General features: G+C 52.2%; 2 protein-coding genes across 3 annotated transcripts; one reads left to right on the top strand and one right to left on the bottom strand.

Annotated features, from left to right (window-relative positions):
- Positions 1-270: 270 nt before the first annotated feature.
- Positions 271-16,428, bottom strand: CACNB1 (calcium voltage-gated channel auxiliary subunit beta 1). The gene is given in 14 exon segments (XM_087826144.1): positions 271-735; positions 2,321-2,611; positions 3,042-3,137; positions 6,117-6,268; positions 6,418-6,527; positions 6,713-6,771; positions 7,199-7,279; positions 8,396-8,550; positions 8,949-9,025; positions 9,249-9,385; positions 9,935-10,057; positions 10,777-10,896; positions 13,846-13,932; positions 16,345-16,428. Coding segments are annotated over 14 exon segments (2,037 nt in total).
- Positions 16,429-18,855: 2,427 nt separating this feature from the next.
- RPL19 (ribosomal protein L19) lies at positions 18,856-23,164 on the top strand. Of its 2 annotated transcripts, none has more exons than XM_016202288.2 (6): positions 18,856-18,958; positions 19,919-20,025; positions 20,802-20,924; positions 21,530-21,650; positions 22,536-22,646; positions 22,960-23,164. In XM_016202288.2, the coding sequence occupies exons 2-6, from the start codon at positions 19,920-19,922 to the stop codon at positions 23,081-23,083; spliced, it is 585 nt and encodes a 194-aa protein (XP_016057774.1). In that variant the 5' UTR covers positions 18,856-18,958; position 19,919; the 3' UTR covers positions 23,084-23,164. The 2 variants fall into 2 exon arrangements, with proteins under 2 accessions (XP_016057774.1, XP_016057773.1); XM_016202287.2 differs by lacking the exon at positions 18,856-18,958 and adding an exon at positions 19,050-19,100.
- Positions 23,165-27,988: the final 4,824 nt, after the last annotated feature.

Raw genomic sequence — 27,988 nt, 5'->3', positions numbered from 1 at the left:
AGGGGAGAGAGACCCCCTGAGGTGGGGAAAAGGGGACACTGCAGAAAGGTGGGCATCCCCCATTCATCCACCGTAGGTAAAAACCTACCGCTGGGGCTTAAGGGACTCCCAGGAGCTGGATGCTACCACCAAAGAAACCCCCAAACATTGAGCAAAGGCATCTGAAAGGAGGCAGCGCCCCCTGGAGGCAAGATACACCTCTGTGGTGAGCCAGCCGTACCTCCCTTCCCCTGGCCTGAGCCCTGCCTCCCACAGCGGGGCCCCTGCCTCTCAGCGGATGTAAACACCGCGTCCCCAGCCCTCCAGCTCGTTCTTGTTGCGTCCCAGCACTGGTCCCCCGCCCTCCGCACAGTAGCGGGCCTTATTCCGGCCCCGATTCCGGTTGTCAGTCAGCTCCTCTTCATAGTCTTCTTCCTCATCTTCCCAGGATCCCTGACGAGCTGGTGGGGTGCTGCCCCCGGCAGGGTCTCCAAGCCCTGGCCCCTCCGAGGGGTCAGTCTCCATGTCCACACATGAATCTCCCAGCTCCGTGTAGGCAGAATTGCGGTTGCCAGAGGTGTCGGCATCAAACGTGTCTTGGCGGGATAGTGCCCGCACGGTGCCAACCCGGCCTGGTGGGTGGCTGCTGGGGTAAAGGCCTGGGGGTTGGCCCAGCTCCCCCGGGTACTCCTGCACACTGGCGTGCTCCCCGGTGGCCCGTTCCAGCGACTGGTCCCCGGAAGCAAGGTAGGGTCCCTGGTTAGCAGACAGACGGCACATACCATGCAGATCAGGCAGGGGTGAGAGAAACACAACAAAGCAAGGCAGGTTAGTGATGGCACCAAGGCACCAGCCTGGCAGAGGGAGGAGAGGGCTGGCTCCAGGGGATAAGGCCCCGCAAAGGGCTCTGGAGCCCAGCCAGATAGATCTCAGGCATTTGCTCCTTTGTTAGGACAGGGGGCGCCCAACCTTCCTAAGGCTGAAAAGATGGGAGCTCTCTCAGTAACTGTGGTACAGAGCCCATGAACAATTTAGTCATTGATTCCTCAACGCACGTCATTAATGCTGTCTTGGGGTAAATCATCAACAGCTCATTAGTACTGCCACTGGTTAGTGGTTGATTGGGTTAGTCATTGCCCCAGTTTTCTAAATATACTAAAGGGATTTCAGCTCGAGCTCACTAACCCCAGCTCCTTCAGCCCAAACCAGACCTTAATCAGAGGCTTCTAGAACCCCACACTCCCTGCCCCTAGTCAAATGATGGAATCCCTCCTCTGCCCCCAGCAAAGACTCAAAGCAGCAGGACAGGTAAGATTGATGGGTCTCTATCCCCTCAGGAGATGATAAGGTGGCCCAATGTCCTCAGCTGCAAATGCCACATGACCTGATGGCCACTTCCATTAAAGAGACTGTTGGGTGGGTGCAGAGAGGCCTGGGTTCTAGTCCCGCCCCTTTAAGTTGTGTGACCCTAAGCAAATGAATCCCCTTCCTGTGGCCCAGTTTCTCTGTGGTGTGTGATGAAGATTAGAGCAGCAGTTTCCAAACTGTTCCCCAGAGATCTGGGATGGAGTAGGGAGGGCACAGAGTGCTTCAGAGGTGCCCATGGAGGTGAAGTGGAAACCAAGCCACTAGCTCCCTCTGAGCAGAGCAAGGATGCCTTATCTATATACTGAGCTTCCACATAAGATTCAGTGAACAAATCTGAAAAGCAATGGTCTAGAATGGTTTTTTTTTTTCTGGCTCTAATAGAAAATCAAATACTTGATGGGATCTCAGAGGTGGGCCATGGCTCCCACGAGAGGCAGGGCAGGGCACCCACAAGAGAGCCTTTCCTGGAACTCATTTAACTGGGAGAAGAATGGAAGGCTCAGCATCAGTCACAGAAGATGATATATTCTAGATCCCTTCTGAGGGGCCTCCTGTGGTTTGGGCTCTAGGGGAGGGGACAGTCTCTCTGGGTTTAAAGGCCTCTGCTCTGTGGGATTCCCTGCTCTGTTGGGTTTACAATGCTGTGACCACTACTGGGTCTAAAATGGGTATGGAGTCCAGTAAATGAATCTATCAGTCTTCCCCATGTTTTCTTCCTAGTGACTTGTCTTACAGGGCCCCCAGTCAGGCCTCATACCCAAAAGCCCCCAAGGCAGCAGATGTAGTCCTATGGGACCAGGCTCAAGGAGCACCACCAGTCAGCCCCAACCCCACCAAAAACCACAGACACCGAAAACTGCTGCTCACCACATTTTTTTACAAAATAAAGCTCTTTTCTTCCTTTCCCACATTCCCTATGCTCCAGTTCCGGGCCATGGGCAGGAGGGGAGATTGGGGGGTAGAGGGGAGCAACCTACATGGCGTGTTCCTGCAGCTGGGGCACTTCCCTGGCCTGCTGTGAGGCTTCCAGCCCACCCCAGAAGCTGAGATTTCTCCTGAGTGAGGTGAGCACCTGTACCTGGAGGTTGGAGACAGGGGCAGGGCTGGCAGCCAGGGCTGCACTAGCCATGGTGCGGTTCAGCAGTGGGTTAGGTGGAGTGCTGCTGGGCGGGTGTGTGGCCTTCCAATAGGCTTCCAAGTATTCAGCCAAGTGCTCGCAGGCATCCTCCAACTGGTTCTCGTCCAGGATGATGTCAAACATTTCCTGTGGAGGTGGGGTTAGAGGCAGGTCTAGGATGAGCCAGGCATGACCTAGGGGGTGAGGGTGTGGCCTGGGCACAGTGGTTGGAGAGTCAAGGGGTTGAAGGACAAAGTTAAAAACAGACTTCTGGATGTCCAGAAAGAGGAGAGCTCTCAGATATATGCATTGGCAGAACTATAGAAGATCTTGGCACCCACATAGTTCAACTCCCTCATTCTAGATTTAAGGCAACCAAGGCTTAGTCTCCCCACAGAGAAGTGGTACTTCTGGGGCTTGAAGCCAGTCTCTGACTGCCTGCCCAGCACTCCTTCCCGGAAGACCAGTCTGCACCTATGGACCCAGCCTAGATATTCCTGGTCACTCTGTCTCCCATGCAGGCCAGAGTAAACCAGAATCCAAATGTTCCCCCCTTCCCCTGGGTCTGAGCACTCACAGGAGGACACTGCGCCAGCTTCTCCGAGGCCGCTATTTGCACATTGAGGTGTTTGGACTGAGACTTCCCTCGAGACTTGATGAGCCTCTGAAGTACCTGGTTTGGGGGGAGAAGAGGAGCTAGAGAGACCTCTACAATGCACCAAGTCAGAGAGGCAGGTCCTGGTTGAAGCTAGTGGGGAGAGCCAGTGTCATGGCTGGGGGATGTTTAATGCCTCTTAGCCCTGGCCACCTCTTTAGAAATCATCTCATCAGCTCTGTATCTATCCTACACAATGCTCAGGCTCTCTCCTGGGTCTCATGCCGACATGTCCTGGGAAGTTCTCCTAACAGTGGCTGTATGAAGAGCAGACAATCCAGCCCCTCTAACCTTCTTCACAGGCTTCATTGTCCAGGCCAACTTTCCCTCCATGTTAACAGCCATGCTATGGGTCACTTGCTATGCACTGGCACTATTTGGTACTTTTTACATGATCAATTCATTTAGTCCCAACAATAATCCCATTAGGTGGCCACTACTATTATTAACCAATGATGCAACAAGCCAACATCATATGCCTCCTGAAGCAATGCACTCAGAAGGACACATGGCTTTGGTGATATTCCAACCCAAAATGTAAAACCTAAATCAAGTCATAAGGAAAACATCAGAGAAACCCACAATAAGGAACATTCTACAAAATTAGTGATATGTACTCTTCAAAAATGTCAGTGTCATGAAAACCCAAGGAAGGTGGAGGAATTGTTCCAGCTTAAAGAATACTAAAGAGATGTAAAAGCTATGCAACGCATGATCCTGGGTTGAGGGGGAAATTGCCATAAAGGGCATTATTGGGAAAACTGGTGAAAACTGAAGATGGGCTGCATTTTATTATTTTTTTAAATATATCTTTATTGATTTCAGAGAAAGGAAAGGAGAGGGAGAAGGAGAGACAGAAACATCAGTGATGAGATAGTCATTGACCAGCTGCCTCCTGCACACCCCCGACTGGGGATGGAGCCTGCAACCCGGGCATGTGCCCTGACCAGGAATCGAACCCCAATCGCCTGGATCCTAGGTCGACGCTCAACCACTGAGCCACGCCCAGCCGGGCTGGGCTGCATGTTAGATAGCACTTGTGAATTTGACAGTTATACTGTGGTTAATGTCCTTGTTCTTAAGAAATACATGTTGCCCAGCCAGCATGGCTCAGTGGTTGAGCATCAAACCATACATCAAGAGGTCACTGGTTCGATTCCTGGTGAGGGCACATGCCCAGGTTGCAGGCTTGATCCCCAGTGGGGGGGCGTGCAGGAGGCAGCCAATCAATGTTTCTATCTCTCTCTCCCTTCCTCTCTCTCTAAAATCAATAAAAACTTAAAAAAACAACAACATACATGTTGAAGTATTTAGGGAAAAAGGCATACAATATCTACAACTTACTCTCAAATGCTTATGTGTACGTAATATATACATACATAAAGTAAATGTGGCAAAATATTCAAAATTAGTGAATCTGAAAAAATTGAATTGTATACTTTAAATGGCTGAATTGACTGGTATGTGAGTTAAATCTCAATAAAGCTGTTAAAAAATTAGCTGTTAAAAAATCGAATCACGGTTCGATTCTGGTCTGGGCACATGCTGGGTTGCGGGCTCGGTCCCCAGCAGGGGGCATGCAGGAGGCCATTGATTAATGATGTTTCTCTCCCTTTCCCTTCCTCTCTCTGAAATCAATAAACATATATTAAAAAAATCAGCAAATCAGAGTGAAGAGCATCCAAGGGTAAAGAGTTCTTTGAACTATTTTTGCAACTCTTCTGTAAAAAAAAAAAAATCTTTTAAAAAATAGTATAGATACAGTGCTTAGTAGGTAGCAGCCACTTCGCATGGTTGATCCATTTATTTAATCTTCAAAACCACCATTTGAGGATCCCTATTTTACAGACGAGGAAACCGAGGCATAGAGATGTTAGGTGACTTGCCAAAGGAGAATGAGCTGGTAAGTGGCAGCACTGGGACATAAGCCCAGGCAGTCTGGACTCTCAAAGAGTCCCCACCATTAACCTCAGCCAGTGCTCATCCATGGGGGAAATGGATGTGCCTGTCACTTTCTAGATCACAATGTTTTTGCATCCATTATTTTATTGGATCCTCTAGCCACCCCAGGAAGTACCGAGACCCTACCATCCCTTTTATGCTCATCAGAAACTTAGGAATCAGAAAAGTTAAGGTTAAGTAACTGGATGCTCAGCTCACAGGGTGCTATCGTGCGGTAATAACTGTTACCACCCCTGGATGCCATCATGAACTCTGGGCTCTTGACATCATTACCTCAAATCCTCTCAACAATAACGTAAGGGAGGGATTATAATCTCCATTCCGTAGGTGAAGAAATCGAGGGTTAAACGCCTCAATTTCAATAAAAAATAACAACCAAAAAAACAAAAAAAAAGCTAATAAATTAATAAGCCAACCAGAGCTAGGATTTGAACCCCATGCTGTCTTCTAACTTCAAATCCTTCACCCACACTTGCCCTCCATGTGTCTCAAACCCCCACTTCTTCACTTACACTCGCCTCTATGTTCCTCCCCCATTAACATCTAGGAGGGAAAACTAACGGAGCTACAATATGACAAAGGAGCAAATCAGCCTTCCTACGGATTTCATCTCTATCAAGGTCCACACGAGGACAGTGCAGCAAAAAGGGCTGAAATCAAGACAGAAAAAACCTCCCAACTGTCAAAGTAGCTGAGTGACACCTGGGACCATAAGCACTGAATTCTTTCAGTTTTCTGGATCAAGGATGGGAGGTCAACCAGAGCAGAGATAGGGGACTGGCCTTCATGACACTTAATATTTACATATTAATAGCTAACACATGATGAGGCACATTATATCAGACCCTTTGCTAAGTACTAAGTACTCACATTAGGTTGACTCATCACAATATCCATGTGATAGAGTTTTACAGAGAAGGAAAGTAAGGCTGGGGCACTTAAGTCACATAATTAGTAAGCAGTAGCTGGGATTTAAATGGGCAGCCGGACTCCTGAGCGTTCCTGTCCCCTCTAGGGTCAGACTTCTGCACTCACCTTGGGAGAGGTGATCTTGATGTAAACAATGATGGGGGCCAGTGAGGTCTTGGAGAGCTGGGCCGGGTGGTTGATGGTGTCGGCGTCCAGAGCAACCAACTGAAGGGTCCGGGCCAGCTCGAAGATTCGCTCAATCTCGCTCTGAACCTCAGCTGGGAGGACATGGAGTCATGGAGAAGGGGGGATGTAAGGGAGCCCCCCCAAGAGGCAGTGGGTGGATAGAACACTTCTGGAGATGCTCCCCCACTTTCCTCCCCTCCCACATCTGGCTCCAGAGAGGGCGATTGAGGGGTAGACTCACCCAGGCTGGAGCGTGTGTTGGAGCGCTCAATGATGATGTGTTTGCTGGGGTTGTTGAGGACTGAGCGCTTAGCCAGGGAAATGTCTGCTGTCACACGAGTGATGGAGATCCTGGGGGATGGGGCAAAGGGAGTTAGGGGTCAGGTGGGCTAGACTGCCCTGCCCACTCCCCAGGCTCCAGGCCTGCCTCGTTTCCCTCAGTCCAAGAGTCCCAAAATTATCATTCAAGCCATCTTGCCCATCCCTAGCAGCAAAGGAACACAGTGGGAGTGAGAAGCTAGCTCCCAAGGTCTTACCTGCCGTCAAACCGATGCTTTAAGAAGTCGAACAAAGCTTTCTGCATCATGTCCGTAACCTAAAGGTGGGGATTGGGGTGGGAGCAGAAGTCAGGCGTTTAAAGCCATTCAGCAAGGGTGGGTTGCTGGGTATATACAGCCTCACGTTCCAATTTTTTCTTTAATTTCTGAGATGAATGGGACCTTGGGGGTAGGGGGGTTCTTCTGAGTCTGAGGAGCCTCCAAGGAGCTCTCAGATTCCAAAGGTCCTTCTAGGTGGTACCTCTGGGAGGACTTTTCTGGGGATTTTGGGGGGAGGAACTGGGTCCTCTGAGGTCTCCCTATGGGTTGGGGCCCTCTGGGAAATTTCTCTGAAGGTCTGTAGCCCTCTGGGGAGGATACCCAGGAACCTGGGCCCTTTGAAGGAATCTCTCTGGTGTCTGAACCTCTGGAGTCTCTCTGAAGGTCTGGGCCCCTCTGGGTCCACTCCCCTCTATAGGCTCCTACCTCATAGCCCTTGAGCGACGGTCCCACCAGGATGATGGGCCTCATGGAAGGCACCACGTCATAGGGGGGTACATGCTCTGTCTGGAGGGGAAGCAGGGAGGGGAAACCCCAGAGTGGAGATGGCATTAGCCCCTTTCCCCCAGCCTCCAGGCTCCCCCATGCATCCTTTTGTCCCCTTGGTCCCAGAGCCCAGATGTGGGGATCAGGGTGAGGGTGGGGAGGGATGGCCAGGGAGAACCAGGAAGGGTGGGGGAAATGGGGTAGATATGGGAATGGGTGTTAGAAGATTCCCCCTAGCTCATCCCAGGGGGTGCGGAGGGGGACACAGAAAGCTGTAATACTCACCGACTTCTGCTTCTGTTTGGCTGGGTCCAGAGATTGCCAAGAGGGGGAAGGGTGGGGAGAGAAGGGAGGGTACCCAGGCAGGGGCAGAGGGCAAGGAAGGAGCCAGGACAAGAGAGGGAGGGAGGGAGAGCGGGCAGACGAGGAGAGATAACAGGGCATGCGTGTTAGTGACAGACAGAGCCAGAGAGAGGTGACGGGACCCCATGCCAGGGGGAGCCAAAGAAGGCCCCGGGTCAGGGCTGGGAGTGGACTGTCAGTCAGTCCAGTGGGCTTGAGAATATTCAAACATACCAAGACCCCTTTCTGGGTCTTGGAAAAGCTGGGAAGAGTGACAGCCCCTAATTTGGTGCCCACCTCTTGCCCCCAGCACAAGCCAATCTCCCCATTTTAAGAGTTCCCTTAACTGGTCCTGCTCTGTAGCCAGTAGACTCCCACATGCCCACTCTAGACCCATGGAGTCTGAAAAGGGCAAAGAAGGGTCACTGTTCCACTCCCCCTTCACATTCGGGGGTGGGCAGCAAACATGGAATATCCCACTGGTAGTGAGAGGAAAGGTCACAGTTCATCACCACCAGACCCTACTTCTGGTGGGAGTGGGGCAGCTTCCAAGGGAAGGGGCGCTTCAATTACAAGAACTATCCCTTCCTGCAGAGGGGGCCGGGGTAGGGTTGTGTGTGGAGATAGATCTGTCTGTCCTCTGCGCCATCCCACCCCTCTCGCCTCCTTGGCAAGAAGCCCCAATTCCCCACAGAGTCAGGCTGCTCCCACATCTGAATCGACTCCAGCCCCCTCCCCTGCCAAAGGCCTGGGCCCTGACCCCCTCCCCTCTTGTAAGAACTCAGCAAGAATTACCTTCTTGAAGAAGGGGATGCGCTTGCCATGGGGTGGCGGGGTGGTGACACTGCTAACACTAGTCTTGGCAGAGCCGCCATGCTCCCCAAGCTCCGCCTCCTCGTCCTCTAACTCTAGGGGATCTAGTTCAAAGGCTAAGTTAGTCATTTCGTTACCTGGACCGTGGAGTCAGGAGAGAGGGAGGAGGGAGTCGAGGTGGGGAGGAGTGAGATGGACATGGAGACACAAAGACAGAACGCAGGGAGGGGGTGGGGAAAAAAGAAAGAAGAAGAGGTGAATGGAACAGGGCTGGGAGAAATGAATGGGGGAGGGGGGGAGTCAGGCAGAGAGATGGAGCTCCCAAAGAAATGGGAGAGGAGAGACATGAGAGGATGGGCGCTGATGGGCCCAGCTTGTGGGGTATCCTACTCTTCATGTAAAGGGGACCACTGGATGTGTGTGGAGGACTCAGGACTGGGGTGCCCCCTACTGCAGGGGAAAGAGGGGAAAGGCAGTGGGGAGACCACCCCACCCAAAACTCCCCCTAACTCCCTGGGGAGGTGGCAGCTCTTACCACTGGCAGGGGGCGTGGGGCGGCGGGTGCCAGTCACCACATCTCCCAGACTGGAGCTGGAGTTGTCACCTGATTTGCTGTGTGGGCAGAGAAGCAAATGGAGCTATGAGCAAAGGGGTGGGTGTGAGGGTGGGGGAATCTCGTTCCCTTACATACTGCCCTACCCCCAAGATTCTCCAGCCCCACCGCTGATGCCACAGGCAGCTCTGTGCCCTCAGGGAAATGAGTCAACCCCTGAGGCCTAGTCCTGGCTGTATGGCCTCTCCCAGGGTTGGCAGTGCCCCGCCCCCAGCCAGACACCTGGAGCTGAGGCGGTTCTGACGCAGTTTCTGCTCCTGCAGCAGACGCAGGCTGTCCAGTTTGACAGGGCTAGGGATGAAGCCAACCTCACAGCCCTCCTTCACCAGTCGCCCGATCCACCAGTCATTATTGTATTTCTGCAAACAACAGCAGGTGGGGTGGGAGAGACCAAGAGGGAGATTGGAGAGGCAAGCCAACAGCCACCCTATGGGGAAACTACTCCTGGAATTGCCTACCCTGCCCAGGTGGTGGAACCCTCAAAGAGCCCCACCCCTTGCTCCATCCTCTGAGTATAGCCCCAGTTTTCAGAACAACTCCAGGACCAGCATCCTCTTAGGCCATGGATCACCCCACCCCCAGCACATCCCTGTTCTGAGTCTTTTCTCCCCACGTGTCCACCTTGCCCTGCAAAGGGGACTAATACCTACATGTGCCTGGCAACTGCCACTCCACTTACAGGCCTCATCACAATCCCGCCCAACAACCTTGCGACCTAGGCATTACCACCCCATTTCACCAGTGAAAAATTAGAGGCTCAGAGAGGTAGAGAGATTTGTCTAAGGTCACACAGCAGACTCAGCCCAGCTCTGCTTGGCTCAGAAATCTTTTTCCACTATATCTCCGAATGCCCCTTTCCTGGCACCCACTACCCTGACCTCCCTCCAAATGCCAAGTGTTCTCTCCACCTCTTTGATGTGCAGGAAGTCCTTGGGCTCGAAGGTGATGGCCACTCCCTGCACAGGCACCTCATCCCCTGGAGACGGGTTGTAGCCGACATTTGTCCGAACAGCAAATGCCACCGGCTTGGTCTAAAGGAGGTGCACAGGGAGGATGACAACCAGAGGGTTAAACCATAATATAAAATTGTACAACTTCCTGACTGGGGTGGCAATTACATGGAGGTTTGTTTTATAAATTGTTCATTAAAAGGTACACTGAATGGTTTATGCAGTTTATATATGTTAAATTTCTCAATTAAAAAGAAAGCAAAAAATAGAACTCAGCCCTCTAAGGGTGGAGGGGCAGCACTGGGGAGTGATAAGTAGTAGGGGTTGGGGAGCCCAGAATGACACCCAAAAGGAATAATAGGCTACTATTTATTGTGCCAGGTACTGTGTTACATGTTTCACATGCATTATCTCATTTATGTATCACAAAAATCCTATAAAGTATTATTATCTTCATTTTAATTAATGAGGAAACTAAAGTTCAGAAAGGTTAAGTGACTTGCCTAAGATCACACATCTAGTAAGAGCAGCCCAGGAAGTTTGACTCCAGAAAGAAGTGTAATTTTTAGCACCCCTCAAGCTCCTATTATGCGTGAAAACAGTATTAGACACATTTACTGTAAAAGGAAGCAGGTATTGTAGCCCACATTTTACAGGTGAGAGACAAAGGCACATTGAGGCCCAGAGGTATTCCAGCTGGGAAGGAGCTGGGCCAAGATTTGACCCTAGGTCTGTCTAGGCTGCTCTAAAGCCTGGGGATGGGCGAAGTAGGATAGCACAGCTCCTCCCTTCTTTCTCACCTTGGCTTTCTCAAGCTGGGCTAATGCCTGGCGCTCTGCTTCCTTCCTTAAGGCTTCCCGGTCCTCTTCCAGAGACACGTCAGAGTCCGATGGACGGCTGGTGTAGGACTCTGCTGAGCCCTGAAAACAGATAAGGCCAGCTCAAGGCTGACTGCCTCCCCAGCTCCTGGGCCTCAGAAGGCATGGAGGTGCCACCCATCATGGATGTCTCAAGCCCCAGGCAGTGCAGCATGATGCTACGGGGCTAGGAGAAGGTGGTATTAGATGGGAGGAACCAGGGACTGAGGTTTGCAGGCCCATGGGGAAGGTGTGGCCCTAGGAAGGGTGAGAGCAGCAAGCCAGGGGTTAAGGCAGGTCCAAGGACAGCTGCTTGGGGCCCAGGGAGGGGTGGGAACCTGATAGGGACAAAGCGCAGTAGAGGAGTGCCAGGGGACGATTCTCCCCTCCCTGCTCCTCATTCTCTCCCCTACCCTCAGCACCAGCTGAGAGAAGCTGTGGGTCCTTCCAGGGACTATAGCCACCAGCGTAGGCCTGAGCTTTCTGCACTGTCGGCAGTGGGCAGCCTGCTCGGCATGATGGAGCCAAAATTCTGCTACCTTGTGCTCAAGGGTGAGGGAAGACAGAATCCTACCTCCCTGGCAGAATCAGGGGAGCCCCAACCCTCAGGCTCTCATAAGATACAAAAGAGAGTCCAAGTTTCCTGAGGTGGTACAGGCAGAAGAGTCAAGTTAAGAGCAGAACACGGGGCAGCCTTTCCTTAACGCCAGGGTTAATGCTGGCTCAGAAGTCGAGGTGTGCCAGGAAGCTGGTCTTGACCACATTGACCATCCCAGAGCATAACTCCTTCAGTGATGCAGGCACACGTGTAAGACACAAGCAGCCTGTCCAGACTCGCAGTGTGAATGAACACACTTACTCATGGGTGTGCTTGGATATGCAACTTCAAGTCTGTTTAGGAGGGTGTGTTCTATAGTATGTGCTGGATGTCATGACTCAGTGCAGACAGGTACACATGAGTGCATAGAGGGGGGGCTCCCTAGGGGTCAGTGTCCCTGAGGGTGTGCAGCATGTGCGGGCAGGAGCCAGGATGTGTGGATTTGTGTGACTGCAGTGGTGCTGTTGCTGCAAGGGGTGGGAGGTGACATGGGGAAAAAACAGGACTGCAGAGATGTGCAGGTTTTTTCCTGAGACGTGAAAGGGTCGCTTGGCCATAAATGCCCATTAGCTTGGTATGGAGGGGACCTGAGAAAGAGAGAAGACCCAGTCCCACCTCCCCCAGAGGGCCCTAGTCATTAGCTAGTGCAGTTGTCCATCCTTTCCCAGTCAAATCATGAAAATGGAGACTCATGAAGGAATAGGTTGGGGGTGGGGGATGCAGTCACTAATAGAACCTGGAAAAGAGACATAAAGGAAACAGAGTGGAAACCAGCTCAACTACCACTGTTCACCCGAGTCAGGAAAACAGATGCACAGAGGCCAGAGAAACAGACCCAGAGACAGAGTGACAGAGAGGTACTTACTGACCCAATACACACATGAACACACACTCACACACATGCATGCACACGGACACATCAGGAATGGCGGGAGACAGGGAAACAGCACGGAGGCAAAGAGACAGGCTGGAGTGAAGCCCTCTCACAAGCTTTCATTAGGGGCTACTCCCACCCCGCCCCCCATCCCCAGCTCACCACGAGGGTCCGGCTGGGCGCCTCCATCACAGCACCCTCAGTGCCTGGCCCTGCTGGCCTAAGAGGTGGCCCAAACTGCCCGTTCCCCCAGGGGGCTCAAGTTACAAGCAGAGTTGCTACATGTGCAAACTGCTAGGGTATATTTAGCTCAGAGATGTGGCAAGGACTGCCCCCCCACACACACACTCCCTGCCACCTACTGGGGGTCAGAGCTAGGGAGCTGAGAGGAGCAAGGATTAGAGGTTGGGGTCTGACACCCTGGGTTGCCAAACACTGAGGGAACCAAGGCCTTTTTCTGTCAAGAGGGGTTACAAAAAGCACAGTATTCTTCCTAGCACAGCCCTGCAACAGGAGGGATGAGGGAGAGACTGAAGAAAGGACTTCCTATTTATATACTTAGGAGACGCTAGGATGAAGGGCCCTTTCCTGGGCTCACATGTGCCAAGCGCTGTGGAAATAGGAATCAAAACGAAGGGCCTCCCTCCAATCTGTGGTGGATCTGCCTGGTACCATCCTCTCTCTACTGGCCAAGGAGGGGCTTGACCTCCACAGGGCCTTTGCTCCCAACTATCTTCTGCCCTCATATGCCCTGCCCATTTTCTCTTCAATGTACTCCTTTTCCTTGCCTGATCCCAAGTTCCTCTCGCCTTTTTTGGGTACCAGGCTTTGTTGAGATGCTCCGTAGCCATAGCAACCACATGTTTCTCCCTGAGCCTGAGATGGCCTGGGGTTGAGAATTAGAACAGAGATGAGAATGGCATCTTCCTGAGTACAGAAGAACCCAGAAAGCTATCCAGTGACCTTGCTTTCAGTCAGGGGTGCTGGGATAAAGTCCTTTCTAAAATCAACTCCCTCTTGCCAATACCCCACCTTCCTCCACACACTTTCTCTCTGCATATTAAAGAACAGTCATATCTGGATGTGAGGAAGGCATTCCTCTGACCCACACCTAACCAGGGCTCCAGGGACTCATGTCCTGGCTCCTCATTTCTTAGGACTTGCCTCTACCCCACGCAGTTACAGAAACTGGGGGAGGACATGGAAGCAGACAGCCGGCAGGGGGAGTGGGTGACAGCCCGAAGCAAGCTAGAAGGAGGCAGGCCAGGCTGTCCCTGAATGAGATGACGCAGGCAGGCTACAGGGGTTGGTGCCTGGTGCTGGGGGAGGGGCTAGGCGGGGACTGGGCGGGGGCTGAGGGAGTGGGTGCAGCTGACAGTATATGTAGGAGAGGTCAAGGGGTGTCAGCGTGATGGGTGGTTCCAGGCAGGTGACAAATGATATGGGGGAGGGTGCCTGGAGAAAGCTTCAGACCCAGCTCACCAATACTGGGCTCCATCAGCCAGCCACCTCCCTCCTCTCAGCCCAGCCTCCCCATTACCTGGCGCACAAAGCTGTTGGACGTTGTATCTGAGGATGTGCTTCCATCCGACCTTTTGAACCGCCCTTTCCTCTTGCTGTATTTGCCCTGGAGGAGCCAGGAAGGGACAAGAGTGGAATCAGAAAGGCCCTTTCCCAACCCTTACTCCATCAGGCCCAGAGCTACAGCTAAGCCTTGGAAATATCATTTCCTGATCTAAACAGCCCCCATCCTCTTCCTGGGGTGGTATAGCCCGAGGGGGAGGGAGGGCCCAGACCACAGCCATGGGGCGGAGGACAGTGCAAGAGAGCCCTAGGAAGCGCACACAGAAACCCCCAAACTAAGCCAGAGAGGCAGGGAAGGGGGAGGCGCTGAGTAGCTGGAGGCTCATTAGGCAGCAAAGCTAATTAAGATGCTGGGCAAGCTGCAGAGGCCTCGAGGGAAGGGAGAGGCTGCCTGCAGTGCTAGGGGGGTGGCGGTGAAGAAACCTGAGGGAAAGTCCCTCACCCTCTCCCCCTCAGCTGGAGCAGAGCAGGGCTGAGAGTGCCTGTGGCCCCTAGAGAGAAGAGGAACTGCCAACTGCCAACAGGGCCCAGCTAGGCTTTTCTTGTGCCCAACTCTTGTTTTCCTTTTTCGCAGTGGGGAGGGGAGGGGCAGCTCTCAGCTCTTAGAGACCCAAAACTAGATTTCCAGGGAGGGGATGAGGGGCATGGAAAGGTGTCTGGAAAGCAAACATCTAACCTCGGCCCTCTGCCATGGGGCAAATTCTGCTCAGTGCCCCCTACCCTGGGAGGATTTTTTTCTCATGCCTCTCCTCACAATCACGGTGGTCACACCTCTCCCCAAGGGGGCAAGAGGGACCAAGCACCCACCCACTAACCCCCAGTATGCCAACATCCTGTCCCCCGTGGTACCCACGAGGCTGCATCAATCTGAATGCCATTTAGCCATGCCCCAAGATGAGCCTAGGACACAGCCCCCACAAATCTCTGGGGTAGGTTGGCTCAGTCTCACTGACTAGGCTCCTGACTTGGCTGGAGTGGACACTGCCTGACCACTCAAGCAGCCATACATTCAGGTATTTTCAGGCCTCCTGTAAAGGGGCTGCTTCTTTGCCCTCCCCAACTCACATACACACATTGGTGCCAGGCCAGTCCAAAGTAGGGGTTGATGATTGAGGGTTCAGGCAGGCTGCATCCTAGAGTTTCTTTACCAAAGAAGGTAGATAAGCCATGACCAGACTAGGATCTCTGGCTCCCTGGGCCTGAGTACTTCTAAGAAGAAGGATGGATAGAAGGGAGAGAAGGGCATCTGGGAACCCCAGAACTCTCCTTCCTACTCCCCTCTTTAAATCAGACATATACCCTATCTCTAGGATTGAGGATCCCTACAGACTTAAGAGGATTCCCCATAAGCCCCAGACTCTCTCACACACAGACACACACCCAAGGCTGGGAAAAGGGAGTGGCACCCAGAGGGACAAGGGACAGCTGAAAGAAAGGCCCCAGTCAGCTGCCTCCCAGGCTCCAAGGGGCCTGGGGTGGAGAAGGGAGGTATTTTTAGGTCTGACCTGACCCCTGCCACACACAACACATACCCATTAACCACATTATCATGGCAGTTACAGTTGCTCGAGGCTGGCCATAACAAGAAAAGAGTTAATGCTATCCTAGCTTGGGGTGTTGCCAGATTACAGGACATGTCCCAGAGAAACCACCCTAGACTTTGCTAGTCACTCTACCGGCACCCACCACACCCAAGAATGCCCCTTCCTCGGAGTAAGCCACGGGAACACTTAAGTGTTAGTGGGGGGTGGGGGCAGCAGACGTCTTCCCCCAGGTAACACTGATTCCTCCCCTCCAGGACAGTGAGTTGGCATCCATCCAACTTTCCAAACTTTGGAGGCATTTTTCTGGGGCTGAAGGGGGAGGGGAGGACTGGCAGGGAGATATAACGTGGGTGTTGGGGGAGAGAAGCTGGTCCAATATAGGGGTGTAGCTGACGTGGCTGGAATGGGGGCCTGGCCCCTTCCCCACTCTCGAGGGCCACTGTCTGCGGCCCCGAAGGCCTGCTGGCGCCGCCCTCTGACCAGCGCCTCGGCCATCTCCCAGAGCCACCCCCGCCCCACCCACCCCCGCCCTGCGCCCAAGAGCCTGCTCTGTGTCGCTCCCTTTGCCTGAGCTCGTTCTCTAGCCTCCCTCAACCCCGGGATCCCCTCGCCAGCACCCCTCCTCTAAACCCACTGGAACCGGTGCCCGAGCTGCAGGGACCCTGATCGCGGCAGAGACGAGGAAGCGAGGGTGACAGGCGGTCCGACCACCCCCTCCGGCTCCGCAAAACCGCAGCCCGATTCCGGGCCAAGCGCCCATCAATCATTAACCCGCAAGGCCGGGGGGCGAGCAGGCGCCCCTCTCCCCTCCGCGCGGAGCAGATAACCCCTTCCCCCTCAGCGCCCCTTGGGCCATCCCCACAAGGTCCGCGGGAGCAGCCCCCTCCGTCCGCCCAGCCACCACGCCTCACCTGCGGGCTGGGGTCGAAGACCTCCATGGGAATCTCCTGGGAGGGTGGGTAAGGGCCCCGGGACATGCTGGTCTTCTGGACCATGGAGAGGAGCCTCCCCTCCGGCCGCCGGCCCGGCCCAGCCGGGCGCCCTCAGCGCATGGGAGAGGCCGTAGGAACCGAGGGCGGCGCGGCGCAGCCAGCGGCCGACCCAGCCACCTGGCCCGGCCTGCGGTCGCCCTCTCCCTGCCTTCCCTCCCTCCTCCCGCTCCCTCCTCTGTCGCCGCCGCCGCCTCCTCCGCCCCTGAAGGCTCAGCATCTCCCCCCGCCCGCTCCGCTCCCCCCGCCCCTCCTCCCTCCCTCCCCCGCCTGCCCCGGCCCCGCCCCTCGCAGCCCCTCCGCGGGCGCCGCGCAGACAATGGAAGAGCCGCCGGAGGGAAGCACGCCCCTCACGGCTCCGGAGCTGCGCGCGGCTGGCCTCCGACCGGCCCCGGAGGAAGGCGGCCCACTCGGCGGGGGCTGGGGACGGGGGGCGGGGGAGGGAGGGGGCGGTTTACCAGGGGATGCCAAGCGCTAAAGGAGGTGTAACGCGTCTCAGCATGGCACCGTGCCCCCCTTCCGTCCCAAACCGCTCTTATAGCTGGTCTCCCCTTTCCCCTCCAGCTTGGGTCACCGGAACTTCCCGGACCCGGTGACCCTGGACCCCGCTTTAACTCCTTTCTCCCCTGTGTGGGCGCAGGTCGATTTGAACCCAACAGAAAGGACCACCCCCTCCAATATGGGGCTGGCTGGCGGGAGGCTGAGGCTGGAGTGGAGAGGGTGTCCAAAGAGAGTCCCAACAGAGAGAGCAACAAGAAATCCCAGGGACCCAGGAGTCCTCTGTCCTAGTCGCTACTATCCCAGGCCCTAACAAACGGCCGGAATTACGTCTGGGTGAGATCCACGTACCTTGGAAGATAGAAGAAAGAGGAAGAAGAAATGTAGAGCTGAGAGGAGAGACTGGCTAAAATCATATCTAATGACTGTTGACCTAGAATTGCTCCCCCTTCATCCTTATTTGGGGACAAGAATCCAAGGCCTGGGCCCCACTTACCATGATCTGCGGAGAGACAAGGAGTGGGTGATTATGGCAAGAGACCTTGGTGCCAATTTGTCTCAGGCTCTTTCAGGTCCTGCAGCCCTGGACAAATCACTACACCTTCTCTGTAAAATGGGGTTGCCAGTACTGCGGTGTCTTAGTAGCCTGGGATTATTGGGAGGATGAGGGAGAATGAAGTAAAATAATGGATTCCTGGGGCTTTTGGAGATGTCAGGTGGTGTGCAGGGGTTAATCATGACAGAAGGACCTGTTACCTTCCTAATCTACCCCTTTCCTTGTTTTCACAAAGGAGAATCGAGAAGTAGAATGGAGATTTCAGTAGGGATAGTAGGGTTCAGTAACCCCAATATAAGGCCCACCTGTGGGCTGTGGAGTACACTGACTCCTCCTCCCCACCCTGGGTTCTGCAACAAGTGGATGGCCCTCCTAAGCTGTTTCTCTGATCACATCACTTTGAGAGAGATTGCAGATGAAACCTATTAGCATTGTGCCATGAGCAGATCCAATCCTAAGCAGGGTTCCCATCTCCCCGCTGAGCACAGGAGAGCCTGGCATGACAGAGAAGGCATGGGTTTTGTAGTAAGAAATACCTGGATTTTCCTTTTCTGTTACCTCACTTAGCTGTAAAATGACAGTGACACTCATTGTGTTGTGAGGAAATGGCATAAATTTTGCTCCTCCCCCCCCCCCCTTTAAACCTTCTGAGCTCTGTTTAGCAGCCAGGAAAATTCAGACAGAGATGGGGTGATCAGCTGGAGCCAGCATTCAGATCTAGGTTTCTTGAACCCCAGAATATTCTCCTTGGGTTTTTGCATTGAGTACTCCAAACCAGGAGGGAAGAACTATGGGTTGTACAGTCATATTAATTTTTTTTAACTTTCACAACTCTGCATTCACCCAGCCAATATACTATTTCTCATGTGCTTACTATGTTCTAAGCTCCAAACCTGCTGTAGTACAGTGTAAGCCAAAGAAAAGGTTCCCACTCTCAAAGAGCTTATTTCTTAATGCCTTCATTTGCAAGTTGCAAACATTAATTCACGTAATTTTCACAACTGGATTATGGACATATTAAGATTAGATACACTTTACAAAGGAGAACATTGCAGCACTAAGAGATTAAGAACCACAGTGGTGCAAAAACAAGCTAATGTCTTTGGTGACCTATTCTGCACTCCAGGGGCTCCCAATCTACTGAGAGAATGAACAAAATGTAGCTTTTGTCTGTTACCCGCCCTATTATTATCTTTCACTTCACTAATCTCCCCCGCTAATAAAACATCATTCCAGAGAATACAGGACGCCTGCAAGGACCGGGCCACTCTAGCAAAAACCCCTATCCCGCCTGCGCAATGCAGCTGACTTCCGGCTCCCACTAACCACGTGATCAAGCGAGCACCCGGGCTGTGCACGTCTAGAAGGAAGTCGGACTCTACCACTTTGCCTTACCAAAGGGATATATTTTCTGTATTTGTAAGTTTAAAAAGATTCCCGATACTACGCTTCTCTTACCTGGGGTCTTTACACAGGATATAAGTAAGTTTATGGTGGCGGAAGGTGAAAGGACATGAGGGAAATACTGGTGAAAGCGGAGCGGGGGATGGGCTCTCCCCTTTACAGATAATGGGAAGAGCCGGGGTGAGATCTTTCCTTTCCGCGCTGCGGCAGCAGCCATGAGGTGAGGACTCGTGGGTCTCCGGCCTGGGTCGATCCGGGCTGCCAGGGGACGGCGGGGCTCGGTACCGTGGCTCAGGGTGGGCGAGCTGAGGTGGAGGCAGCCCTGAAGCGGCCGATCCCGGAGCTTGGGGTAGGCCGAGGCTCACTAGGCCCCGGCCTCGAGAAGATGGGGGTGGGGGAGCGTCCCGAGAACTTTAGGCCGGGGGAAGGACGGGCACCACATCGCACACGTGTCGGGTGATCCACGCAGGCAGAGGAAAGGTAGCGACGGTGACTAGGCTGTGGCCCCCGTACTCTCAGGGCGCACCTGCATCCGGGCGGATCTCTGGATCTATGTGACTTAAGTCCCAGGCCTCCGACTGCCGAGTGAAGCGATTCCTAGCACCCCCATAGGCCGCTCATAAGAAAACTCTAAGGCCAGCTGAATTTAGTTTATTACTGTGATGAGACGAAGAAAACGAGCCTGGGAAGCAAAGGACTGGACTAGCAAATCAGGCCTACTGGCCTCCGATTCTTCGCGCTAAACACTTGTCACCAGAATGGGCATAAGCCCCCTCTTCATGCTAATTTTAACCTTTATCCTCATTTTCCAGAGGAGAAAGATCTTGATATAGGAAAGATTCCTAATCTGGGGGTGTGGTGGCGTGGGTGGCAAAAGTCCTAGTGGAGGGAGCCGCGTTTGCTCCTAACACTTAAGTGCATATGTACATCCACTTTTCCATGTGCTATGTTTCACAACATTAGAAGACTTTGAAGGGGATGCTCATTCTTGCCCAGGAATGGCTTCCAGGGCCTGATACTATTTTCTGTTTGTCACAGTATGCTCAGGCTTCAAAAGAGGCTTGCCTCCAGTGTTCTCCGCTGTGGCAAAAAGAAGGTCTGGTTGGACCCCAACGAGACCAATGAAATCGCCAATGCCAACTCCCGTGAGTTTTTGGGTCTATGTTCCTTATTATTATTCATAAGATGAGTGATGACACAGTTGTGTTGACTCTTAAACCTAGGAAAGCTCATAGTCTGAGAAGTTTTAGAAAATAGAGGAGCCACAGAAATAATGAAGATGCCAGAGGTTTATTCCTGCCATTTGCCAAAATGACAGGATAGAAGTTAATGGACAAAATGTAATTGAAAAAGAAAAAATTTTAATTAAAAAATCAATAAAAGAGCTAAGATTTCGTTTTAGCTCTTCCTGAAAATAAGGGGACCACCCAATGTTATATTAATGTCTATTCCTAGAGTGGAGGTTATGTTTTATAGCTCTGTGAAGGATTTGTGAAGAGACAGTATAGGGACTGGGGAGTAGGGATGGCCAAGGTAATGATGAAGTGGGAAGACCTGGGGCCTCAGACTTCAGTAGAGCCTGTTGGCATATTCAAGGCAAACAGATGTCAGTCCTACAGATAGCATCGACATACCCACAATACTTCCATGTAATACAGAAAAAAAGTATTCGATGACATTTGTTAAAGATGGTAAAGCAGACTTTATTTGGGATCATTGCCATAGGTACAGGGACCTAGAAGTAGGGGAAAATTTTTTTTAATGAATAACAAACAGTTCTGTTATTTACAACTATTTTTGAAATCACTGGGCTGGGGATTTGAGCAGTGTCTATGGCCTGTCCTATTTAAACTCTGGGTTTTCACTGGTATTCTTGGTGCTAGGCCCTACCTGACTGACCAGGTGCATTATGTTTTTCCAGGTCAGCAGATTCGGAAGCTGATCAAAGATGGGCTGATCATCCGGAAGCCTGTGACTGTACATTCCCGGGCTCGATGCCGGAAAAACACCTTGGCCCGCAGGAAGGGCAGGCATATGGGCATAGGTTAGTGCTTTCTTCTTCCTCTAAGACTTAAGAAATATGGACTGAAATACACTCAAGGTCTTTTTCTTCCCATTCTGTCTAATCTTAAGCCCTTTTCTTACTCTGATATTTGATGTGTTCTCTCTGTGCAAATCAGAAAGTTGGCAGTGGTGTCAAAATTGAAAGTAGAGTATTGGTAGAAAGTGGTCACATTTCTTTAGCACCTGCCCCATGCCAGGGATTCTACTGGGTACTTGAAAAATGTTGTCTAATACATCCTAAAACCACTTTATAAGGTCAGGATGATTTAGGGAGGTGAAGGTCACACAGCCTTTAAAGCCCCTTTGGCTTACCATACTGCCTTGGTGTATGCCCTGTCATATCCATATTCTGTGTGAAGCATATGGGGAAGAATTGCTTTGTGCTTCCTTAAAAATTGAGTAAGTGAAAAAAATTAAATTTTAGGGATCATCTATAAAATGGAAATAATGTTACTTAAAATGGGATAAGGCACTTGGTGTTTGACCCCGTGAATTACAGTGTTTCACAAGGTGGGAGTTGGTAGCTGTAATAACTCACTTGAGACCTAAATGCACTAGAGTGGACCTAACTCATCTTCCCTGCAGGCAAGCGCAAGGGTACTGCCAATGCTCGAATGCCTGAGAAAGTAACCTGGATGAGGAGGATGAGGATTCTTCGTCGGCTACTCAGAAGATACCGTGAATCTAAGAAGATTGACCGCCACATGTAAGCACACCCTCCTCTTGGGCCCCCCAAGACCCATTTGCTGCTTTGATGGCTTGTGCTTTGCATAGACACAAGCTCTGTCTCAGTGGCCTTGGGGAGGGAGCCATGTATGTTAAGTAAGCTAAGAAAATTCTTCTGTCCTTTTTTTTTTAATCCTCACAGAGGATATTTTTTCCATTGCTTTTTCAGAGAGAGTGTGAGGAGGGAGAGAGAGAGAAACATAAATGTGAAAGAGACATATTGACTGGTTGCCTCCCGCATATGCCCTGATCAGGCCTGGGGATCGAGCCTGCAACCGAGATACGTTCCCTTGGGCAGACTTGAACCTGGGACCCTTGGGTCTGTGGGCCAATGCGCTAACCACTGAGCAAAACCGGCTAGGGCATTCTGTCCTGTTTTTCTTTTTCATTTTTATTTTTTGTTTAAAATATGGATGTCCCTTTTTCTCCCCAATGTCCCATTCCACCCCGTCCCATCCCCCTTCTGGGTCCCTCTCCTCACCATTGTCCGTGTCCTTGGGTTGTGCATATATACATATAAATTCCTTGTCCTTTTAAATTTTTATTTATTGATTTGAGAGAAACAGATGGTTCCACATATTTATGCATTCATTGGTTGGCCCCTGTATGTGCCCTAACTGGGCATCAAACCTGCAACCTTGGCGTATGGGAATGACACTAACCACCTGAGCTACTGGGCTAGGGCTAGCTGTTCCGTCCGTCCCCCATCCCCACGACATCATCAGGATAGTCAAAGAACTGAATTATCTGCCAGACAAGCTCTTCTGTCTAAAAAGTACACAAAGTCTTGGTTTGGGGACCGTGTGTGCAGGGGCAACCTCTGATCCCATCATTGACTAGAACCTCTGCTCCCTACATCCTGCAGGTACCACAGCCTGTACCTCAAAGTAAAGGGTAACGTGTTCAAAAACAAGCGGATTCTCATGGAACACATCCACAAGCTGAAGGCAGACAAGGCTCGCAAGAAGCTTCTGGCGTAAGTTTCTTCAGGAATTGGCCTGTGTCATGGGGGCAGGTTCTTTGACCTTTTATTATTAAAATGTGCTAATGCCTAATCTTGACTTGCATGCAGTCTATTAGGTGCCTGTTCCTCTGTCCTACATACACCCCCACACCACCCACCATCATTGTCGGGGTGTGGCTATGGGGTAGTTGAAGTGGAAGCTCTTGGTAGCCCAGGCAATTCATATTCCTCAAGCTGACTATGCTCAAAGAGAGGTCTGGGCATATGCTTCCATCTTCCAACAGTTTCTCTGTTCTCAAACTGACCCATCTTTTCCATTATTCAGTGACCAGGCCGAGGCCCGCAGGTCTAAGACCAAGGAAGCTCGCAAGCGCCGGGAAGAGCGGCTCCAGGCCAAGAAGGAGGAAATCATCAAGACTCTGTCCAAGGAGGAAGAGACCAAGAAATAAAGCTTCGCTTCTCTTACCTGTGTACATAGTGGCCTTGGCAATTACACGGATCAATCATTTAATAAAAGTAGCCTTCATCTACTTACCTCTCTGCTTCTTCCAAAGTTACTGGCTGTTTGTGGGTCTTCACTATTTATTTACTTTAGGGAGGAAGGGTGAGAGAGAGGGAGAACATCTACTTGTTCCCCTTACTTATGCACTCATTGGTTGATTCTCGTATGTGCCCTGACCAGGGCTTAAACCTACAACCTTGGCTTATCAGGACGACACTAATCAACTGAGCTACCCAGCCAGGTCTTAACTAATTTAGAGGGCCAGAACTGACCACGCTGAGGACTGGGATGCAGGCCCTTTCCAGAGTCCCTGTGTTTCTTCCTTGGCTCCTGGCCTCTGGTCAGGCTCATGACCCTTCTGTCCATGAGGGGTTGTTTTTTACCTTGTTTTAGGGGGTGTGGGGCCTACTTTGAAGGGAAGGAAAGAATGCCTTCTACCCAAGCCTCTAAAATACTGTACTTCAGAACTGCTTTTACAGTGGAGTATGGATGGCACTTTGGAAGTGGTCTCAAATGTTGGTTGGGAACCAATAGTTGTGACATCAGTTGTCACATTGTATTAAAAACAATAGGAAATAGAATGCTTACACTTCTCAGCTGGGCACTGAAGTCCAAGGTTGAAATCTACTGCCCTAGAACTTCAGGATGGGTTTTAGCTACCATAGGTCCAGATTGACACCTGGACCTCTACTGTTGAATACTACCTGAGCTATCGATAAACAGCTTTATTGAGGTAACAAGCTGTCGTTTTGAGCATCACAATTTCTAAATCTTTTACCTTCCTGTCCTAGCAGGGTTTTTTTTGGGGGGGGGTTATATCCATCTCATAGGGTATAAAGGAAAAGGCTTTTCTCAGAAATTGTAAAAAAGGCACAGCATACAAAAGTAAAGCCACTGAATTGCTTAATGAATTTGTGTTCCTTTTACGACCAGAAAGTGGTCTCTGTTTTTCAACTATTACTGGTAGTAATTGCCAATTGTACAATAACTCCATGAGCTGCGTACTTTTAACATTGACATTGTACAATAACTCCATGAGCTGAGTACTTTTAACATTGACATTGATTCTAGTCTTGACAACACCGTCTTCATTTTGCAGAAGTTTGGCCTCACACACACAAAAATGATAATGCAGCGTTAGGGTGGGAAAAATGGATTCAAGGTATTTAAGAAGTAAAATAGGACTTCGTAGACATTGATTGTGGGGCTGAGGAAGTCAGTCCCAAGGCCTTGAGCTTTGGAGAACTGGGCAGTAGATGCCTTTAATGATGAAACCAATTGAGGTGGAGAAAAGGGATAAGAGAACTGAGTTTTAAATATTGAGTGGGTGGCAGTTTGAAGGGCATATGTCCAGGTGGAGGGGGTTAGTCAGCCAGTTAAATACAGCAATGTCAAGTGGGATCTGGGTTGGGAGGAAGTTTGCATATAAGGGGCCACCGCCTTTATATTGGGACACAGCTAGCCCCTGATGTGCCGGTCCTGGTTACCTTCCTGCCCTCCACCCCTCTCCTGAGGAGTTCTTGTTTGAGGGGAGCATTATAAAGTCAATTGGCCTTCAGGGATGTAATTGGCAGATGCTCTTATCTGCATTTGTGTGGGAAAGGCAGGGCTAAAGTAGTCTTGGGGGCAGCAGACCCTCCAGCTCTGCCTCCATTGTCTGGACAAGGTTGCGGAGGTGGGTGGCCCAATGCAAGGAAGCCCAGACTCAGTGAGAAATAGCCAGAGGTCCTCCACCACCCACATGCATCAGAGCCTGGGATGAGAGCACTGGTTTGTGGCTTCCACAAATCAGGCTGCCTGTGTGCACTTAATTTTTTAGCTCTTGCTCTAATCCTTTGTCATTCTAGTGGGAAGCTGTGGCCTATAAGAGGAAGGGTCTTGGCCAAGCTCCCAGTTTAGAGCATGGGACACCTCCTTTTCAGTCATGGACCAGAAGAGGAAGGGCACTGGAGGCCACTCCACCCCCACCCCCTTCAGGCAGTAGGGGGACGAAAAGGAGAGTAAGGTAAGGACCTGGGGCCCACACCTGGGCTCCTGCCTGCAGCACAGAAGCCAGTTTCCACCCTGGACCAGGAGATGGTGCTGTTCTCTCGCAGGTCGTTGCAGAAAACTGCCTCACTTTCTGTTTTTAGGGGGCTTGGGGGAAGGGAAGGGTTATGGGTTGTGGGAGCCTATCTCTTGGGAAGCTTTGGTTTAGTTATATATTTCTTTTGCTTTTATTGAATTTATCGGGGAGACACTGGTTAACCAAATTATACAGGCTTCAGGTGCACAACTCTACAACGCATCACCTGTACAATGTATTGTGTTCACCACCCCAAATCAAGTCTCTTTCCATCACTATCCCCCCTATACCCTCCGCCACCCTCCTACCCCCTAGTTTACTTCCAACCCCAGGCCTGGAAGTTACCTCTCTCTACCCCTTTCCAGAGCAGTGCCTGGGAAGGCCCCCCAGCAAGCAGATCCCCTAAAGTAATCACTGGATCTCTTTCAGGTCCTGGAAACTTATGAAATTCCAGTGAAAAGATATGTCCATTCTCTCAAGCGTATACAACTGGCCCCATTACATAACTTTGCATACCCTTTAAAGGGGTTCATGGCCCCCACGTAAAGACTCCCAGAGCAAGTCCAACTCCACTGAGGCCCAGAGGGGCCAACTATTCCCCGGAATCTCAGCATTGCATAAACACGAGCATCCATCTTTGACTCCTTCCAGACGTGGGAGGGTGTGACTCAGTGGGCTGCAGCAGAGGCACTGCACACAGTGGCAGCTGCAGGGCCATGAGCTAGAAAAGGGATACAGGGTCCCTGGCCTCCTTCCCGTGCCCTCTGATGCTGAGAGGGACCACCCAGGCTGGCTCCCTGCAAGCTCCGGAAGGGCTGAGTCTGGAAGTACACTGCTGCCTTCCTTGTCCTCAGCAGGCGCCCCAGCCTGTCCCAGGCATTGGGAGGGGGGTGAAGAAGGTTGAAGGGGGCAGAGAGAGTAGCTGGTGCTAGCAGAAGGGGTGGGATTGGATGGAGGGGCTCACTCTGTGACTCCCCCTCCCACCTCTCTACCCTTTTAGGCCTCCTGTCTCTGGCTCCCCCTCTTTTTGCATCTCCCCTAAACCTAGGTAAACTTTGTCCCCACACAGTTAAATTCCGGCTGAGGTGGGAGGACAGAGGGCACATGTGTGTCAGACAACAGGGCCAAATGGTGGGTTGGCACCACCGGCAGTTTCCTGGGCATCCTCTGCCCCAGGCCAATGGTGTTGCTGGTCCAGCCACCCCGAGTGGGCACAGAGGAAGGCAGAGGCTATAGTGAGGGCACCAGCTGTTCCCAGCCCTCAGGCTGTGAGCATGCTGTCAGTGGTTCAGCCACCCGAAAAAGCTGTTGTGCTCAGCAGTGCAGCAAATGGGCTGGGGATGAGGCGTGGGTCCAGGCCAGCTGCTGGCTGGTGGCAGATGCAAGTGGGGTGTGCAGGAGGATTGGCTGAAAGGCTCTCACTGTCTTGGATAGAGTGGAGTCTTGACCCCTGGAGCTCCTGGCCCAATATCTCAGGGTGTCTCTGTTTCCAACTTGCTGGTTTCAGGCACTGAGGGACCCAGGGTCCAGTGGGAGAAGAGCTGAACTGGCCAGAGATACGATTTCTGAGTGGCTTGACCACTATTTCACTGGGTGACATTGGGCAAGTTACTAGTCCATCAGGGCCTCAGTTTCCCCATGTATAAAAGGGGCAAGGTTGGGCAAGATAATCTCTATGACCTTGAGTAAGCCGTCTAATATCTCTGGGCCTCAGTTTCTCTACCTGTGAAAAGGGGACACTGCCACTTTCCTCACTAGGTCACTGAGAAGATAAAAAATAAAATAAAATAAATTAAGTTCCTGGCTTGGTTCTGGAACACAGTAGGTGCCTATTTATGTGAGTTTCCCTCTCTTTAAGCCTCTGGACTGGATTTGTGACCCCTTTTATCACTCCCACCCTCAGGGGTCCTAGGAAGAGGGAAGTCATCTTCCTTCTCCCCCATCAGCTCGGCCTTCCTTGGGTGAAGGGACCCAAAGAAAGCTCAGGGCCTGATCCCACCTGCCTACCTTGCTTTGGGGTGGGGGGCTGGAGAGCAGACGGGGTGAGTGCCTGTTGGGAGGAGCAGGTCCCCCGCCTGCTGCATTATCGCAGCACCCCTGGTCCTGGCACCCCCTCAGCCCGCCTCTAGCTGGCTCGGGCTCGCCTCTGCCTATAAATAGCCCAGGACGTGCTCCCAGTGCCGCCCGCGGGCGGAGGGGAAAGGCGCGCTTCTGCCGGAGCAGGTGGGCGGCGAGCCTCGAGCTCCGTGCCAGGCTCCGGATAACCGGCGGGACTGAGTCATCTCAGGGCCCCACTGTCCACGACTGTCCCCGCCGCCAACGTTTGTGCCTCGGACTTTGGAGGCTGCGGGGGCGAAGCTGATCTCGGGTGGGCATCGAGCCCCCCGGGCCCTGGACACGGCTGGTCTCGGAGGGAACCGCTGGGTGGGCAGGAACCGTCCTGGCGCAGAGGCGTGTGCCCACCCCCTGCGCGACTCAGGGGCGCGCGGAGCCAGACGGGGCCGCAGCCCCGCCGTCTCTCCCTCCAGCGTCCGCAAACCCTCGGCCCCCTTTCCTCGGGCCCTTTCCATGTTTGCTGCTTTGACTCTCCCCAGCCCCTTCTCTCAAACACCTCCCAGGTCCCACATCTGAGGTGCTTGGGGACCCCTTCAGTGTCAGCCTCAACACCCCTCTCAGAGACCAACAACTTCTCCCACCTTCAGGCCTGCCTCCTCCAGCACTTGCAGCCCCCACCCCTCCTTGCCCTTGTTATCCCAAGCAGATACACAGAGCAGACAGGTGGGGACA

Source organism: Miniopterus natalensis, chromosome 17, assembly GCF_054644295.1.
Source record: "Miniopterus natalensis isolate mMinNat1 chromosome 17, mMinNat1.hap1, whole genome shotgun sequence".
NCBI lineage: Eukaryota > Metazoa > Chordata > Mammalia > Chiroptera > Miniopteridae > Miniopterus > Miniopterus natalensis.
This window is presented reverse-complemented; position numbering and strand designations above follow the sequence as displayed.